Source organism: Rhododendron vialii, chromosome 8a (assembly GCF_030253575.1).
Source record: "Rhododendron vialii isolate Sample 1 chromosome 8a, ASM3025357v1".
Taxonomy (NCBI): Eukaryota; Viridiplantae; Streptophyta; class Magnoliopsida; order Ericales; family Ericaceae; genus Rhododendron; species Rhododendron vialii.
In genome coordinates this window covers 11,282,020-11,301,272 of record NC_080564.1, presented here as the reverse complement: position 1 = coordinate 11,301,272, position 19,253 = coordinate 11,282,020, and the positions used below count along the sequence as shown (strand labels likewise).

General features: G+C 39.4%; 2 protein-coding genes across 5 annotated transcripts; one reads left to right on the top strand and one right to left on the bottom strand.

Annotated features, from left to right (window-relative positions):
• Positions 1-1,583: 1,583 nt before the first annotated feature.
• Positions 1,584-7,800, top strand: LOC131336603 (probable disease resistance protein At5g66900). 2 transcript variants are annotated; one of them, XM_058372510.1, is made up of 5 exons: positions 1,584-2,554; positions 4,226-4,641; positions 5,206-5,564; positions 6,531-6,763; positions 6,861-7,800. In XM_058372510.1, the coding sequence occupies exons 1-5, from the start codon at positions 1,885-1,887 to the stop codon at positions 7,688-7,690; spliced, it is 2,508 nt and encodes an 835-aa protein (XP_058228493.1). In that variant the 5' UTR covers positions 1,584-1,884; the 3' UTR covers positions 7,691-7,800. The 2 variants fall into 2 exon arrangements, with proteins under 2 accessions (XP_058228493.1, XP_058228494.1); XM_058372511.1 differs by having other exon boundaries at positions 1,589-2,554; positions 6,552-6,763.
• Positions 7,801-11,160: 3,360 nt separating this feature from the next.
• On the bottom strand, positions 11,161-18,530 carry LOC131336602 (serine/threonine-protein kinase SRK2I). Of its 3 annotated transcripts, none has more exons than XM_058372506.1 (10): positions 18,114-18,530; positions 16,304-16,378; positions 16,089-16,190; positions 15,956-16,009; positions 15,744-15,836; positions 14,939-15,031; positions 13,255-13,359; positions 13,067-13,165; positions 11,789-12,105; positions 11,161-11,486 (listed from the first exon to the last, which is right to left on the bottom strand). In XM_058372506.1, exons 1-9 carry the CDS (start codon positions 18,288-18,290, stop codon positions 11,830-11,832), a joined length of 1,074 nt encoding a protein of 357 aa, XP_058228489.1. In that variant the 5' UTR covers positions 18,291-18,530; the 3' UTR covers positions 11,161-11,486; positions 11,789-11,829. The 3 variants fall into 3 exon arrangements, with proteins under 3 accessions (XP_058228489.1, XP_058228491.1, XP_058228492.1); XM_058372508.1 differs by having other exon boundaries at positions 11,161-11,469; XM_058372509.1 differs by lacking the exon at positions 11,161-11,486 and adding an exon at positions 12,225-12,270 and having other exon boundaries at positions 12,041-12,105.
• Positions 18,531-19,253: the final 723 nt, after the last annotated feature.

Below are 19,253 nucleotides of genomic sequence, written 5' to 3'. Positions count from 1 at the left end.
TCAACTCTATTATGGTTTTGTGAAAAAAAATTATTCCTATTATGGTCCTTAAATGAAAGCCACGGAGGCATTGTTTCCATGATCCAAATTGTTGAGTTTGTAAATCGCTATTTTTAATCACTAGTGTAAAAAAATCAATTTGTTTGAATACTATTAAGCGCCAAATTGAATTTAATTATTGTAAGTTACTTTTACTTTTAAACTAGGGGTGGCCTACGCTACAACAAACACACACCCCCCCCCCCCCCCCCCCCCCCCGCTTTACCTCCATCCCTGTTTATAAGGATGGTTCCAAGACATCAAGGCTTGTTCGTTTTAGGAATTTTGGATTTTAAATCTAAATTTGCAATGATTATGCCTTGTTCTTTTCCTTTTTCAAAAAGAACCCCTAGATTCTTCCTACTTCTAACATTTTTTTCTTTATCTCTCTCATTTATTATCCCTACTACTTTTCAAAAAAAAATTTAAAACACAAACCAAACAAAGTATAAAGTAGGGAGATATGATAATAATTGGGGTAATGATTGAAAATAGATGGAGATAAAAATGAAAGTAATAGTTGAAAATAAGAATAATGAGTGAATTTTGAAGTAGGGTAATACTCCAATTAGAGTTCCAAAACCAAATCCCCATCCGAACCTACTGAAATATGAAAGGTGATAGAGTAACCAATACTCCAAGCTGCTAGCCTGACTGGATTGAACACTAGCAAAAACAAACAAACCAGGTTTATTGTCGAGAGAAATTGCGAACCTGAGTAGGGTCTCCAACGAAAATCCTCGGGATTAGGTGGCGACACTCGGGAGATATTTTAACATTCTCCGGACTTGAATACCGGACTTGAACAACTCTCTGCAGAAAAGTGAGTGAGAACTTTCTCATCCTCAGTCGTCGTTTGCCAACAAATACCAAGTTTTTTTTTTTTTTTTGAACCGCCCAACAAATACCAAGTTGTTCCCTTCATATATCCATAGGCTTGGTCCGGGGTATGATTGCAAAAGAACCAAGCTGCTTGCGAGTAGCTTAATGCTCGACTTGTCTCGACTCATTTTGCAATCGAGTCCATCTCGAACTTAAGTTCCAAGCTCGCGGCACTAAACGAGCCGTGCTCAATACTCTAAATTCGACTTAGTTCAAAAAAGTTCGGCTCGCTTGTGTAGACACGACTCGTTTAATGAATGAATCGGACTCTGCTCGTTCAGGACCATATCGAGCTTCGCCTTGAGCTCAAGTTTCAGGCTCAGCTCAAGAAATTTTTCAGTGCCTAGTGGACACAGCCATATGGTACCCGTGAGCGCATCTCGGCTGCCTGAATTTGTTTGGATTTGAGGAAGTATTTTAATAATTTTGCACTAAAAAAATTTCAAGCAAATCTGGGCCGTAGAGATACACGCACGGCCACCACGTGACCGTGTCCATCCTGCCGTGAAAAAATTTGTCGGCTCGTAGACTTGGAAGTCTTGTTTCTTCCTTACCAACGAAGACAAGGAGTTTAATGCCCGCGGGAACGGGGAAGTTTCCTTGAGAATGGAATGGGTCTCAATCCAGTTCCTTTCACTTTTGATAATATAATATAAAAAAGAATCTGCCGATCAAAAAATACATGTGAAAAGAATTCCTTTGATCTCAGTCTCTCTCTCTCCTCCACCCAAGTAATTTCCACACTTCCAACACTCCACAACCAAAACCCTACAACTTGTGGAAAGGAAGGAAAATTTTGAAAAAATTCTCTCCAATTGTTTGGTTTGGACTTTGGAGAGAAAGATGAGAGAAAATTAAAAAATCTAGGATTGTGCACAGTACAATTTCCCTTTCATTTTTCTCCATTTTCCTTTCTCCTCTTCTCTCCCATTTTCTTCAAGTTCCAAACAAAGCATTCCGAAAATGCCATCCATGACGCCTGCAGACGTCGGAGGAGCTTTTCTCGGAGCCGTATTCGGCCAAGTACTGAAAATCGTCGAGGAAGTAACAATCAAATCCATAGAATTCAAGCCCCACTTGAAACGACTCCAATTGACCCTAAACCAAATCGCCCCAATCATCGAGGACATCGAGAAGCTGGACCGGGTCCTCGACCGGCCCCCGATCGAGACCAAGATGCTCGCCGACAAGCTAGAGGAAGGCAAACGCCTCGTGCAAAAGTGCGCCAAGGTGCGCCGGTGGAACCTCTGCGCCAAGACCTTCTACGCCAATAAGCTGATCGCGTTCGACAAGTCGCTGGAGAGGTTGTTTAATATCGACGTGACGGCGCAGATTTCGAGGGATAGTAGGAAGATTCAGGAGACGGTGAATGTGATTGATGGGAGGTTGGAGAGGATCGAGACGAGGGTGGGGGGAAGCGGAGGGGTTTGTAAAAGTAATACTAATGGGTTTGTTGGGTGCTGTTTGGTTCCGAAAGTTGGGGGGTTTGTGGTGGGGTTTGAGGAGCCGGTTAGGGAAGTGAAGGCGTTGCTGATGAGTGGTGGAGAGCAGCAGGTGGTGGTGGTTTCGGCGCCGGGAGGGTGTGGGAAGACTACGCTGGCGAAGATGGTGGGTCACGACGAGGAAATTAAAGGTACGTTTTGTTGTTGTTTTTGCGGATTGGTGAACGTAGTGGTGCTCTTTGAGGAACACGAACACTCCTAATTGCTTGCCGTATCATCTGGGACACTTGGGAGGTCACACGAATGTATGAACATTGCATGTGGAATGTCCAATAAATGTAGTTATTTTTAAGTAGGGTACACCGGATTAGTTAATAGATTATTTCGGAGTTATGATATTCTGAATATATAATAAAAGGAGAAAAGTACGAATAAATTTATTTCTCGGCAAATAGAACCCTCGTTTGGCTGAAAGTCTGAAACAACGAGAATTGTAAATATTAGTTATGGCTGATTCCGAATGTAATTTCAACTGAATAACAACTAAATATCTATCCTAATATATGCACTAGCAGTTTTTTCCGTGTCGCCCTCTGAGTCCATCTCCCCGTTTATTCATAATTACAGTGTTTCGTGTCCGTGTTCTCATCTATGCTTATTAGGTGGTGCTAATTTGAATCAGATTATGAGATTGCTTGTTGAATTTAGGGTTAATTATTTGTTAACCCCTTTATCTATATATGTTTTTCACTTTACCCCCTCTTACTATATAGAACGCTACAACCTACCCCTCTATCTTCCAATTCTTAACACATAAGGCCTGCCAGTAGTCTGGGATCCAAAAAATTGTCAAAGGGGCAGGTGCATGTCACATGATCTGTAAAAAAAAGGAAAAAAATTAAGTGCTCTAATTTTCAATTCATTTAAATCAGTGCGAAGATCTTATTTCACTGATCATTTTATCCTAAAAAGATCATAATTAATTTTTGGGAAAATGACAGCCCATAACGTGTTTTGATAATTACTACACTCCAAGGACATGCTAAGAACAATTGTTAATGCTGAAAATATACTTAGCGGGTATTAATTATCAAAACATGTCCGTGACCATCATTTTCCCTTAATTTTTGGCTCTAGAACTCTCGTTAGTTAGCTCTAAAAGATATTTGGTTCTACCACTTCCTTAGGACTAATTAACGAAAGCTGTAAAGTCAAAAATTAATTATGAGATTGCTTGTTGAATTTACTTATAACTTTATCTGTACAACGGCTTGAATCAGGTTATCAGACTATGAGATTGTTTCTGACAAAAGACAGGTGAGAATTGGTGGGAAATACATGTTCGATTGGTTGGGTACTCTGAAATACCGAGATTACGTATCAAAATACAAACGAAGAAAACAAAAGTTAACCGCATCCCTATCTCTTAGAAAACAAATAAGTACTGTTTTCGAAAGTCATTAAAAGTAAAGAATAAGAGAAAGGGGGAGAGAGTAGAGTAAGAGGAGCAATGAATTGGGTACTTGCCGCAGGTGTGTGTGTATATATATATACGGGTCGGTTCCATAGACAACTAATTAGACACCTAAAAAAACACCTCATAGTTTCCGATCAAATTTTAATGATTTGAGCCGCTCAATGTGATCAGAATGTGATTTTAAGGGTACCCGCGAGAAGTGAGCAAAAAAAAAAAGACTGAGAAGGGTTTGATCTGTGCAGTTTTTAGCTTAGATTTGATGAACGGTTCAATTAAAAAATGCTCAAATTAGTAATGAACGTACGTGTTGAATGCTTTTAAATTAGTAATGAATGTACGTGTTGTGTTCATTTACACTGCATTTGACCGTACCATGTTCTGACAGGGATGTTCAAGGATAACATCTTCTTTGTCACTGCTCCGAAGGCACCAAGCCTCAAGGTCGTAATTGAGAGCCTGTTTGAACATAGTGGTGTTCAGGTGCCTGAGTTCCAGACGGATGAAGACGCAGTCTATCAATTAGAACGCTATCAATTAGAACGCATGCTGAAGCAGATTGGACCTTATCATATATTGTTGGTCTTGGATGATGTATGGTCTGGATGGGAATCACTTATTGAGGATTTGACGACTCAAATCCCAGAAATTAAGATTTTGGTCACATCCCGATTTGTTTTTCCAAGATTCGAGTCTACTTATAAACTGAAACTGCTTGGCGATAAAGATGCCATGGCTCTTTTCCGTCATTCAGCATTTCCAAAAGATGGGAGGTCATCCATACCTGATGATCTTGTGGACAAGGTAACATATACATGCACACTCCTGTATTTATAAAAATTATCATGATCTTTATTTGTCTCAACTGAACTTAACAAAGCCTTCTCTAAAATACTTGTGGTCAACTTCCAGAGTATTGTTTGTTTTGCTATTCTGCTTGATCGAAGCTCATGATGTCAACTAAACAACTTTACATTCCGTGCATTCATGTCAGCGTGCTCTATTAGCCCATGGATTTATGTCATCGTGCTCCATTACTTAAAATGATGTCTTCCTTCACATGCATTTATGCTTTGCCTGTTTTACTATAATTTCACCAATAGTCATCCAAAATTGATCTTGAAATATTAAGCTGCATTCGCTGAATTTTTAAATAGTGACTTGCTGAACTGTGTTAACATAGTACTGAGAGCCAATTCATCTCAATGCGATGGTTAACCTTCTTATCAAGTCTATGCCCTACTACTGCAGATGTTAAATACATTTTGACAAGATTCAAAAGTGGAACCTTTGTTAACATATTTTGAAGTATTTTGCTTTGCTATGGTTAACACTTAGCTGATTGAATATAGTCGCACCGAATTGCAGATAGTGAGAGGCTGTGGAGGATTCCCACTTGTTCTTGAAGTGGTTGGTCGGTCGCTCTATGGAAAACCTAAGGAGATCTGGAAGCGGACGCTGAAGCAGTGGTCTGAAAAATCTATTTTTTCTTCGGAGTCTAACAATGAAATTTTAATCCGTCTCCAAACCAGCTTAAATTCCTTGGATGAAATGTCCAAGGAGTGTTACCTGGACCTGGCTTCATTTCCTGAAGATCGAAGGATCCCTGCCATGGCACTTATAGACATGTGGGTGGGCCTGTATAACCTAGATGAAGATGATGAGGAGGCCATTGCCATTCTCCATGAACTGTCCTTGCGGAGTCTGGTTGACCAAGTCGTTACAAGGTAGAACTGTGCTACTGGTACAGACAAAAAATCTGTACCAGTGGGTACAAACCCCTTTTTTGTCCCATTTTGGGTCTCAAAAAAATGATCGGAGTCGCTCATTTTGTTTAAAATACTTTGCTTATGGTCCCTACAAAAAATAAGCTTAATCCGGTATCGGTAATGCTTAGAAAATGAATAATGGATAGATACCTATTTGATAAAGCAGAGGTCACTCTTGTTGAGGGCAAGACGAGTAAAAATCATAGAGATGACCTTTTTTCTGATCAGCTAAAGTCGGTATTGTTAAAATAGTTTGATTAGCACCTTGAAAAAGATTAGTTGAACTCCTAACCTTCTTTCTCTCAATACCTAAGTGCACTTTTGATGCCGTTGGGCCAAAGGCCTCTGGGCATCATAGAGATGACTTACAACACGAAGATGACAAAAATGACTACTATGATCAAAGAATGTAGCATTCTAAGAACGCAAGGGCGAGAGGGATTGCAAATAGAACGTGAAATTGTGAATCTACATGGCGTGAAACGAACCCAGTTTTTAATTCATATCTGGCCATATTAAGCTATGAATGGTAAAATAGGGTTTTTTCAGGTGACCCCGAGGTTTTGCCCATTGTCATTGCCAAGGTCCTCATTGTGTTGCCTTTTATAGTTCAATGTGTTTTTAATTCCAAGTTATAATATTCTATAGTTCACCCAAGTCTCCGACAGCCAACGTATCAATTGTTTGGTGGATTTTGTCGACTTGCAAAGAGGAGGTTGAATTCCAAAGAAAAGTGAATGGTATGGGGTAATTGGGAAGTTTGAACTATTCAAGTAAATGTTCTTGTTGCTCTGTCGAATGGATGCCTGAAATGCATATTGTTTTTCCTTCCAATGCAGTGGATTAGTCAATGGCATTAGATATTTACTTCTAGGCAAATGAACTGATTACGCCAAGATCAACTAATTTTGTTCTCACTCACAGGAAAGATGCAAGTGATCACAGGAAAGATGCAAGTGAGATCAGTGGCTATTATAATGAGCATTTTGCGACCCAGCATGATCTACTTAGAGAGCTAGCTATCCATCAGTGTAGCCAAGAGCTCATAGAGAACAGGAAAAGATTGATAATTGAAATAGAAGGCAATGATTTCCCCAGGTGGTGGATTGAGCAAGGGCAGCATTCCATTTGTCCCCGCCTCGTGTCCATATCCACAGGTTTACTTGTGTATTGGAAATTACACGTAATTTGCAGTGTTAGCTGTTTGCTTCTCCGTTTTCTGAAATTCCCTATTTGCATAACATTTAATTACAGATGAAAGGTTCTCCTCAAACTGGCATGACATGCATCTACCGGAGGCTGAAGTTCTAGTGCTGAACATCCAAACAAGGAACTACACTTTGCCCCAGTTCATGGAGAAAATGGACCAACTGAAGGTTTTAATTATCTCCAACTACGGTTTTTCCTCTTCTGAGATACAGAACATTCCTCTACTTGGTTATTTATCCAGCCTGAAGAGAATCAGACTTGAGCATGTTTTCATCTCTTCCATCAGTGATTCCATACTAAAACTGAGAAACTTGCAGAAGATATCCTTTATCATGTGTGAAATTTCTGAGGCTTTTCGCAAATGTACCATCCAGATCCCAGATATGTTGCCATATCTTTCCGAGATTGTTATTGACTACTGTAATGATTTAGTTGAATTTCCAGCTTGTCTCTGTGAAATCCGATCTCTTAAGGAGCTCAGCATCACTAACTGCCATGAGCTAGTTACAATTGCTGAAGAATTTGAGAAGTTAGAAAATTTAAAAGTGCTAAGGCTTCATGCCTGTACAAAACTGTTAGAGGTGCCAGAGACGATTGGAAGCCTCAAGAAACTGGTCTTTCTTGATATAGCTGACTGTATAAGCATGAGCAAATTGCCAGGACGAATTGGTGATTTATGTGGTCTAAGAAATATCCACATGAGAGGTTGTCAGGGATTGTCTGAGTTGCCATTGTCTGTAAAGGGTCTTGAGAAACTGAAGAATGTGACATGTGATGAAGAAACTGGCTGTCTGTGGCAGCAGTTTAAGGATTATCTCGACGATTTAGAGATACATGTGCATAAAGAAGATGTCAACTTAGATTGGCTGTATTAAGAGATATATGTAATGTGTTAGTGAGTGGGGGCATCTTGGTCTTTGTGTATCTTGTACTCTGACACTAAATATCAATTCTATATTTGAGTTCGGGTGAACTGACACCGTAATCACTTTCTCTCAAACAACAGGTTGCATGATATTTAGGCCTTGAGAAATCATAGTTTGGGAAAATGGTGGACAACCCTTCAGTATGCTTTTTGATCTTCATTATCCTTTTTCCTAGGGTTGGACGAGGTTTGGTCTCTCTAAGGGTTCTTCTGGTCATATGCGTCCAACAGAGAGACGGTTGCTATTAGAGGCAACAGAAAAGCAGCAGTTTCATTTGGTCTCCCTCAGTTGGCTTGTCATATGACAACTTAAGTTTCGAAGGTACAATCTTCATTGCTGCAATTTTCTCATGGAATTGCAGCCACCTAGATACATTTCAAAGAGGATCTGTGGCGATAAGCACAATTCACTGACTATGCTCCTCCAATATTGTCTGGGGTTTGTGTTTTGCACCAAATAGGGATGTGGCCCCAAATTTCCAGATTATCATGTCATTAAGGTCCCCATCTTCCTTTCAAAGGAAGTTTGTGTTGGTGCAGAATCTGTCGGGAAAAAATAGATGGTAGAATGCTCCAATGCGGATTTCAAAAAGTCTGCTAAGTCCAGTCGCCTCGAATCAATTCTCACGAATTTGGGATGCACTGAAACCCATATGCCTCCAGGATATAATGAAGTTGGAATTCAATCTGATCTGTGACTGCTCTTGCACACATGATATCAAGCCCGTTACCCTGTGGTTTTCCAAAATGCCAAGAAACAGGATGTTTGTTTCCGCAGAAAACAAACTCCAGGAACAAGAGCGAATCCTTCCACCAGATTGTCATTGAAATTGATATTGCATGTGCTCCATCGATCTGTTACTGCTTTTCTCTCCACTACTTATTTTTACTAGCGGGTGGTCGAGTTCGAGTGATTTTTACTAGTTTGTCCTTAGGGTTAACAAATGTTATAATAAGAGCAGTTGTAAAATTGAGCTTTTTATTAGGACAATATTGGAAATCACTTTTGTGACAGCTTCCAAAATTTGTTCGCTAATTGGTGTTCACCGTGTTCTCCCTTTCCATATGAGAAAAGATATCAAACATGATAATATGCAGGCCTCGTACGTGGTTGCCTTCCCCTTGGTTCCCGATTCCTTTACTAGCCCCTCTCCTTGGGATAGTTTTCAAAGCAAGATGCCATGTTGGCATGACCCAGTTTATCAAATCTCTGATAAACTGCCTTGCTCCACATAGCTTCTTGCTGCATAAGAGCAGTTGTTTTGATTCCATTACTTGCTCACTCACTGTGTTCCAGCAAGAGGGGATAGGGGCAAACCTGGTGTCGTTGAGGTGTTATGTTTCTGGCTGAATTTCCTTATCGACACGCCTAATTAAGATTGCATCTCCGGAAGTGGTGTCTGGAACAAGTTCGTTACCAATTCCATGCCGTGGAATAGGCGATAGCATCCACACGGCTTCAACATCTGCAGAGAAGCATTTGAACATGCCTATGTGTTCCAATTCAACAACACCTAGAGGAATGGCCAACAAGGCATCCTGTACAGGATTGCATGTGAACATGTTTTGAGTCTGATGTTGAGTACAAGCAATGATGCGACGTCAATCTTTTATATGGGAATCAACCTGATGCTTTTTCTCTCTCTCTGATGGTCAGTTTTAGGGAGCAGAACCTTTTCAAATAGCCTCGCAGAGACGAAGACTAGTACCAAAAGGAAAGCTAAAATGGCTTATAGAATCTTGCCAGCAGCAGCTTATTGCATGAGTTAAGAGGTGTATTAAGTCAGAAAAGTACTGACTTAACTAGTACATAAAAGTTCAAACGGGTAGGTACCAAAAACTAGTACATAACCAAACATAACAGGCCTACTCAATAGGGCGATTCGCTACCATCAAAGTCATGACGTAGAATAACAAACTCAATTTGACAAGTCTTCGAGCCTCTTGGTAACATTAAAAGTTTCGTGGTAATCTCCAACTGCTGTTCTGCAACATGCTGGGGTATGTTTGGTTTCTCAACCAACTTTTATGCTTAATCTATCCTTGGCTTTTCACTTATTCATAGACTATACTTGGCTAATAAAGTCATTTTTGTCTTTCTAGTTGGTTTGCTAAACACTTGGCTAACTCTAACCAAAACTAACTGTTTGGTTAACTATGCATGTATCAGTAGTCAACTTTCGTACAAAGGAGGAGTGAAGGAATGTACAAAGGGGGCCTAAATGTCGCTTTTATTTAGCCGTGACATATTTTTAATGTATTCATGTTTGTAAGAAGAAGTAGCCGTTGGGTACAAAAATTAGTGGGTCCCATTCCATTAAAAAATACTATTTCTCTTCAAGTTAACCAACATAGATGTAGCTCATTAAAAATGAGTGGTGCATATACACGAAAAATAGGGTGTTTAGATCAAGCACTCTACACACATCGGATGCCGTTGATTCCCGCGTTGGGCCCCTCGGTTTTTTTTTAAAATTTTTTTGGACGGTTCGGATCGGCCGTCCGGTGGCCGGAGACAGCCGCGCGCGGCCGTCGGTACGATTTCCCTACATTTTGGTCGGTACGTATAGGATTTTCGATTAAAAATACACTCTTCTTTGCTAGCTAACAAAGTTTTTATAACACATAAAATAAGGTCCACATGTGCTTAGGTGTACGCTTTAACAAACAAATTTTTACTTTCCCACTAGAGATGCTGTTGCTCGATCTCCTTGAGAGATCATCTTCTTGAGAGTTCCTGATTGGAAGGTTGACTAGAGCACTTAAGTTATGCTGCTTTTTTTGGCCCCCTACCTCATATTTTTGTGTACTCAACTGCACTTAGTTATCCGATCGTGAGCACTCGGCTATTATTTTGTTGTTTTCTCATCCTTTGGCAGAGAAAATTCACCTGGTATGTGCCAAAATTATAGTGATTGGAGGAGCTCAGTAAGCAACACAAAAATATCAAGCCTATTGAATCCATGTGTCCGAAATTCCATGCTTCTCTCTAGTTTCCTCATTTTCCCTATCATTAGTATGAGGCAAAGGATTTTTTTTTTTTTTTTTTTGACAAACCAAATTCATCACTGCCATTTACAGGAATGTGAAGGAGAATGATTTGTTTTGTTCTTGAAAGACAGGAAGTGACAGTACCCGAAGCAGTTGGAAAATGGAGCATTTTGCGTGTGTTTGTGTGCGCGCACGAGAGAGAGAGAGACGCTATAGACCATATATTCGTCAACACATCCAGACGTGTTTGAAACTATCCGATGCACATGGAGCCCACACAATAAGAGTGGAGCCCACATCAGATTGTCAGGGACACAATGTGGCCAAACTCCAAAGCATTTTTGTACAGCACAAGGTGGAGAGCAACAAACAGACAACGTACCCGTTACATTTTTGTACAGCACAAGGAGGAGAGCAACAAACAGGAGCTGTTAAAACGGTTAATAAATACACATAGCACTGGCGTCCAGAAGTCGAAAAATCCACAAACAAGGAACACCGCGTCATGCAAAAAATGATAAATATAACAAGGAATGCTATACAATCGGAAGCCGTACATAGAAAGTCCATATACTGGACACCACTGTTTTCCATAACTACAGAGGTATCACTAACTGGCACATCATTCTTGACAATTTCTTCTTTTTTTGTCTAAAAATTCTACAAGCTCATCATTTTCCACAAACAAGGCATCATCGAAAGGAGGGGGGATCGAAGCAGAAAACTCAACTTAATTCCCTGCAAAAGCATATTAACTAGGGCTTCAAGTTAGGCAGTTACCTTGAACAGCTGACCGATTACAATTTTTATGCACTGATTAGTAGGATGATCCAAAATTCATACGCCCACTAAAGGCCCCTTTGGATGGTGAGAAAAGGGTGTGACAAAAGAGCAAGCCAAAAAATGCACCAATACCATTCCTCACCTCTTTTATACTTCCAAACAAACTTCACGGGATTCTCATTTCATTTCTTGTCTTGTCATTTCTCACCATCCAAAAGGATAGGAAAGCTTAATAACTATATCACGCCATGAGACGAGAAGGTGCTCCCAATACCTGAGGAAAGTGAATGCGGGAAACCGAGAAAGGAATTGCAATCATACAGCATAGATGATCTCTCCACTACTGTCGACATCAATATCAAAATCAGGATTGGAGTCCAGATCGTCCATGTCGTCATCATCTAGGTCAAAGTCATACAGACCAACCGGCGGTATGGTGGCTTCAGATATTATATGCATGATTTCATCAATGCTTTGCATCGGTTGATCAGGTTCTTCATACTGGTTGCTCGTCATCTTCTCGTCCGTGAAGTCTGCTGGCAGGTTCTTCAGAAACCACTCATGGTTACTTATCTCGGCCATGGTAATCCTCTGTTTCATGTGCAAACCAAACGGCAGAAGAGTAGGGAAGCAAATAAGCATAGCATTGAGGTGAATAGGGAAGTCAATTAGGTGATGAACTCCGAAGAGCTTCTAAGAAAAATCCAAACCCAGCTAGTGACCACTTTTCCTCTCTCATCATCCAGTTCAACAAATCTGTTCAATGTCAGCACCAACAAGTATGACACATGGATAACACCAGGCACCAGCTTAAGGAAAGAGTCCCTTTAAGTTTAAGAAGTATTCATCGAGGCTGTATTTGGTTCGAGTTCAAGGATTTAGGTTAGAGAAAATAAAAAAAGTTAAAGGATCTTATGTCTCACATTAGATCCTTCAACTTTTTCATTTCCATTTTTATTTTCTGTACCCAAATCCTTTAATCTAAATACAGCCTAAAGCTACTCTTGGCCTCGAATGTTTCCAATCCTTTTTTGTAAAGGGAAAAAGTTGTAGAGATCCAAAGGTGGTTTGGCCATATACAACATACACCCATAGATGCAACAGTTAAGAAAAGAGATAAGATGACAATTAAGGGAAATGCAACCGGGAAAGGAAGGCCTATATTAACTTGGGATACATGTAGCAGAACCCAACTGATTGGTGACCCAAGGCTTACTTTGGTTTGATTTAGAGATCCTAGAGGCCACTGAGTAATTTTACTTCCTAGCTATGAAGAAATCCAGGTATATCGGAGAGAAGTAAAGTTTGTGCTTAGCAATGGTTATCTAAAAACCAAAATTCAAATGTACCCAAAACACCAAGCTCCAAAACCCATTTTCAAGGAAGAGAACAAGTACCTAATGATTGTACGTTGAAGAAAAAGCTAACAAGGACATCAAGTACCTACTGAAATCTTAAAGGTCATACAGTAACCAATATTCCAAGCTGCTAGCCTGACTGAATTGAACACTAGCAAAACAAACCAGGTTTAATATCAAAATAAATTTCGAACCTGAGCAGGGTCTCCAACAAAAATCCTTGAGATTAGGTGGCGACACTCAGGAGATATTTTAACATTCTCTGGAATTGAGTACTGGACTTGAAGAACTCTCTGCAGAGAAGTGAGTGAAAATTTCTAACCCTTGATAAAAAAAAAAACTCATAAGTAGATAATGATGCCATAAAGGTAAAAGCAAATACATGAATTGTCTTCCGGAAGTCCCTTGGTCCATCAGGGTCCTCAAAAGGATATGCACCAACAAGCATTACATACAATGTTACGCCACAGGACCACACATCTGCAATCTGAAATTGCAAGAGTGTATGAGACCGATAGTTAAGGTGGGTACCATCTTGAATTTCTTAGATACATATTTCTAAAGCAGAAAAACAATTGACATGTATCAAAGTCAACTTAAAAGAAGAAATCCACAGCTCAAAACACTGAGGCAGAGCCTAGGCTCTAATTTAAACATGCAATCATCACCTGATGCCTAACAATACTGTTGGTCACCCCAATTATTTGAAGACCCTTTTTTTTTTTTTTTTTTTGGATAGGCAAAAAATTTTATTCAGAAATCTTGACAAAGGGTACATCAAGATGGGGGAAGGGGAAGGGGAAGGGAAATCCAACCAAGGGTTGGATGAAAAGAGAAAAAATTGTTTGGACAAAATCCAAACACTCCCAAACGGGCCAGGCCCCAAAAAATTATTTGACGACGTTGAGGGGATGAAAGATTACATAATCAAAAGCATTCAACCATATTGGCCATGAAGGCTCATTCTATCCTACTGCCCTAGGATGATGCAAGATAAGGTTTTGTCCATAAAAAGTTGAGACTTCCCTGAACCCTATTGCACAAACATAGGTGTCATGGAAAACAAATTACAGCAGCGGTCAAACAACTTCGTCTGAAAAGGAAAAGGAGGGCCATATCTCACCTATGAGCCTTACAAGCAAAAGGGATACACCATTCCCAAAAATGCATCAAAATCTTTCAAACAGAGGCTTACTATGAATGGAAATTCCAGATATCCGATCTCTCAAGATCAAAGAATAGGTTCTACAAAAATGCAAGCGGTAAGATTAATGATTCCTACTTTGACCCAAACAAGTTCACTGTATAAGACACCTAGAGTGTCTTCCCACTGCTAAGTTTCTTCTATCTACTCCAAAACATGCCTTGAGAAAACTCTCTTCCAAGTTGATCATTGAAGCTAAGCTTGAGTTTGAATCATGGATTTGCAGAGAGATTTACAAAAATATTAGGAAAATTATAGCGTATCAAAGAAATAAGGTTTAAGCTTGCTATTGGCCTAGAGAAATGGACCGACTAGATCTTCCAACGTAGAAATGCACCGAGCATCCTCTAAATGAGGGGAATCATGTGTGTCAATTTGGTAGCTGACATGGTAGTAGATCCAGAGAACCCTCAATAGTTCTAATCATCAAAACTAGCAGCTTAGATCCTTTATGCTAGCAGACATGGCCAAAAATGTTTATGAAAGGATGTAGTATTATATGTTTGATTAGTTGCAATTTGAACACAAAGGCATTTAACAAATGAAGATATTTCATCATTTGGATGAAAATGCGAGAAAATACAATGAATGAGAAATACACACATAGACATTTCTAAACCCCAAACCATGAAGAAGGACAACGAAAAGACATGCATATTTTGCGCCAAGAAGAGCAAGAAACAAGCAGATAAAAGAGTTAACCAACTTGTGCATACATTAAGTATTGAGTTGTTCCAATATTAGGCACTCTCGTATTTCGCACAAAGAACCTAAAGCTGCACCAGCTAATTGTGGGATCTTATCAAGCAACGCAACAAAAATCTACAGGATGTATGTATGGAAAAACGATAATTGGTTTTACCTTGCCATCATATTCTTGAGTAAGTAACACTTCTGGAGCAATGTAAGCAGGAGTCCCTACGGTTGATTTTGGTTGTGAATGCAACACAGAAGACTGAGAAAAAACTGTCCATGGTCAGCTGAAAACATATACTAACTGATAAAATTGCACAAACAAAAAGAAATGTGACTTTGAGTTGAGATTATGTGATATCAACAAATACATATCCATCAAAACCACTGGAAGAAGATTACCAGAGAGAGAGAGAGAGAGCTAAGAAGCACAGATGTGAACACATAACACAGAGACGACAAGGATATGAGGACACATCTTTTATCCAATAACTAGGAAACAAACACGTTAGGGACACGTTGAATATAAAATTTCTTAATTCCATAATGCGACTTAGGAATTCACATCATAAGATAAAGATACAACAGTTATTATATAAGTAATCATGAACTAATCATCCATCAAAATTTTGACTCTTGGCCAACTTTTAAAACTTTCAGTTCACATCCTAATGTATCCTTAAGTGTACCAATGCGTAATAGACTGTCTCAAATGTGCCCGATTGGTAGTACTTTAGGTATAAACAACAGACATATTTTGGTATGAATAACAGTGTACGAACAGAGAGTGACGTGTTGTGTCTGTCAAGACTGGTAGATGTATCTTTGCTCCACACACACAAATTCCTTGACAAAGGGAAAGTAAAAAAAATTCAGATACTCAAAAATGATACGTGTCAGATAATATGTATGTCCCATTGAGGATCACATCCGCGAGCTACAAAAAGGAAAATGACTCAGAGACACAGTAGTACCTTGGAGTACCCAAAGTCACATATCTTCAAACGAGGAGCAAGGCTGCCATCCAATAACGTGTTTTCCAACTTCAAATCACGGTGACATACTTGCTTCATCAACAAACAAGGTGCAAATAGCCAAAAAAATTATCTCATTTCATCCATGACAAGTAAATAGAATAGAAAGTAATTAGAAATGGAACTTTCCTAAGTGTAGAAGATTTAGATACCATTGTATGACAATAGCTGACTCCAGATATCAGTTGTTGAAAGAAGAAGCGAGCCTGAAGCAGACACCAGGATAACCATAAGAAAATGGATGAACTGGAGAAAAATTGTAAGTATGAATAACGAATTAATAACCTCATCCTCACTGAAGCGCCCTGCATTGGAAATTCGATCAAAAAGCTCTCCTCCAGCTGCATACTCCATTACAATAGCCAGATGTGTTGGTGTGAGTATGACCTAGAGTACAAATATTAGTACTAACCAATCAAACAAGACCACCTTTTGAGAGAGAGAGAGAGAGAGAGAGAGAGAGAGAGAGAGAGAGAGAGAGAGAGAGAGGGAGAGCAAACCTCTTTAAACCGAACAATGTTGGGGTGCCTCAAAGACCTATGATTTATGATTTCCCTTTGGACATTTTCATCTATCTGTAACACAGTAAATGTGACTCAGAAGCAAGAAATGGCAGACCAAGCATCTCTGATTCTGAAAATTGATTTCCGAGGATGAAATGTGGTTGCAAAAGTGTGTACAGTGTCTGATTGTATAATGTTGAACTCTCATACCATAAAACCACTTTTTGATGTTTAAACTTGAAACTTAATGCCTCTTCAAAAAAAAAAAAACACAGAAGAAAAAAAAAAAAAGAACTTGAAACTTATTCATAAGTATCTTTACATGCAATGCATGATGGCATAATCCCAGCATTTTTCTCCTTGTACTAGGGATACGGTGCACGCGTGAACCTCTCGCTCATTGAGTACGGGATCCCACCATATTTCGCATCTGATCATTTCTAGGTGTCCTTTCTTTCTTTCTTTCTTTTTGAATGGATGGGTGTCCTTGAAAATGACATGATTCCAGACTCATAATGTAATTATTTGCCAGCCAACATTCCCCTGTGACACTTCAATTAAGATAGTAATTTCCTACCTAGAAATTTCGTGTAAAACATCTACTGGGTCACCAAATTTTCTAGGATAGTTAAGCCACACAGCCCACACCGCATTGCATATTATCTCGGTCAAGTTAACTGCTTGTAAGCTAATACATGCAATGATTATTGATTATTGATTATTGATTAATGAGGTATAGCTGATCATAAGTTAAAATGGATGCCAATCATCAGTTGATGTGATATAACATTTGTGGGGGATTTAAACCTCAAATATAGTAGACATCGAAGTATCAAACTATCTCATAACACTTGAAGTAGTAATAAATAAGAGAGAACAAAATCGATAGTATTGCAAATATGAGTTGGAGAACATAAGTCTGAGATCGACTGAAGGCACAATAAGTTGTTGTCCTAAAGCCATATTTGCCCCCATTCATGTAGGTCTTGACAATCGAATACTACTCCAAGATACAACTCAGAAATCCCACAAAATTTTCATGTTACACGATTGGCAAAAGATGAGAGTGCCATGTCTCTCTCAAATTATCCAGAATGATAAAAGAAAATAATGTGGACGGCAAGAGACATTCAAGATATATGAAACTCATGCGGTGAACTAGTGGGAATTACTATAATTATACAACTCAGTGTATCTTTTCACAAAAGTCATGTCATTAGAAAACAACTCTTGGTAAGAACACCTTAAAATGACAAGGCATAACAATCTATTTGAGCTAAATTAAAATTGAAACAACAACATTAACACTCAAAATCATTGCTACAACATGGAACACCTTATTTCGATGGAATAAAGGTACACGTCTATATTATTTCTTTTCTGCCTCCTATTCTTTCTGATAACTTCTAACAAAAGCAGAATCTTTCAACTATTTCTTACCACCAAGACGAGTAAAAGGCTAATGTGTTATATTTACCAAAATATTCATTCAATAATTTGGTAAATAAATCAGAATTCTTCAGTGGAAATAACAATTACCGAAACAACTGAAAAGACACCCCAGAAGAAAAGAAAACTCAAGAGACTCGACGTATTTCGAAAGAATCCCAATCACAAACAAATTTTACAAATTAACACCACAATCCAAATCACCACAGAATTAAAAAAAGAAAAAGAAAAAAAGAAGTGCTTTATTAACCAAAGCACAACACTTGCAACCAAAACTGACCTAGGGCAACTAAACAAACACTCGAATAGCCAAATAATAATAATAATAATCAACTCGATCGAATTCGTTAAAACTGACCTTGTCGCCTCGCTCGATGTACTTGACGGCGACGAGCTCTCTGGTGTGTCTATCCCTCATGAGTCTAGCCACGCCGAAGTTTCCCGAGCCGATGTCCCGGACCAGGTCGTAGCGGTCGCTGTCGTGCATGATCGGCAAATCCGCGCCGGGGCCAGCTATGATCGGCGCCCGCTCCATTTTGGAAGCTTCAAATCACATTAGACAGTGGAACAACAGCGGCGTCGGATCACTACGTGCCTTAGAAGCTACGAGCGAACTAAAGAAAGAGAGAGAGAGAGAGAGAGAGAGAGAGAGAGAGGCGTCGAATCGCCGGTGGTTTTGCTCTGGAGGTGCCGCGGTTTCGTTCAAACTAGGCGTGCAAAGGCGGTTTGATTCTGTTGTTGAACTTTCTCTCTCTAGATATTTGGATTGTTTGGACTGCGGAGGAGAGAGAAGCGAGATTTTTTTATGGTCGGCGACGGATTAATATCTGTCACCGTGTATCTGTGGAATGGGGACTGGGGAGGTGGGGAAGGAGATGTTGACGAGGGAAAAACGTTTGTCGTGTGGCGACTCCTAGGCGTCAGGACGGTGTCGTATGGGGTCGGAACGGCGACGTTGGATGTTTTGTCTTGTAACGGAGAAACGGATATTGATGACGAGTGAAACAGCGTGTGGGGTGCAAGTGGGAAAGAGAAATTCAAATAAATATAGTAATCCAATAGGGCATTTAAAAATTGGTTTGGCTGAGATCACTTTTCTTTTTTTCTTTTTTTCTTTTTTTCTCTCAGATAAGATTAATAAGATCCCCTGGCACCTTATTGGTTTATATCATTTGACTTGCCTATTTGTTTAAATTGTATAGCCAAATAAACAAGATAAATTGACAAACCAAACGAGCCCTGTCGAACCAATTTTTTTTAAAAACTCCCATAAATATTCTAGGCAATACTAGGTATGGCCTGAGCCCCCGGCTCAATTTGGATGACCGAAATCTTCAGCAGAAATAGGAATGTGATTACTATAAATCAAATTCATGTCTCTCCCAAACATGATAATGTGATTTCTGGTCGGATGTGTCGTCAGGAACCATAATTTTATTCATGTCTCTCCTAACACATGAAAATTCTGAGAGTGTGGCGTTACATTCCTATTCTCGTT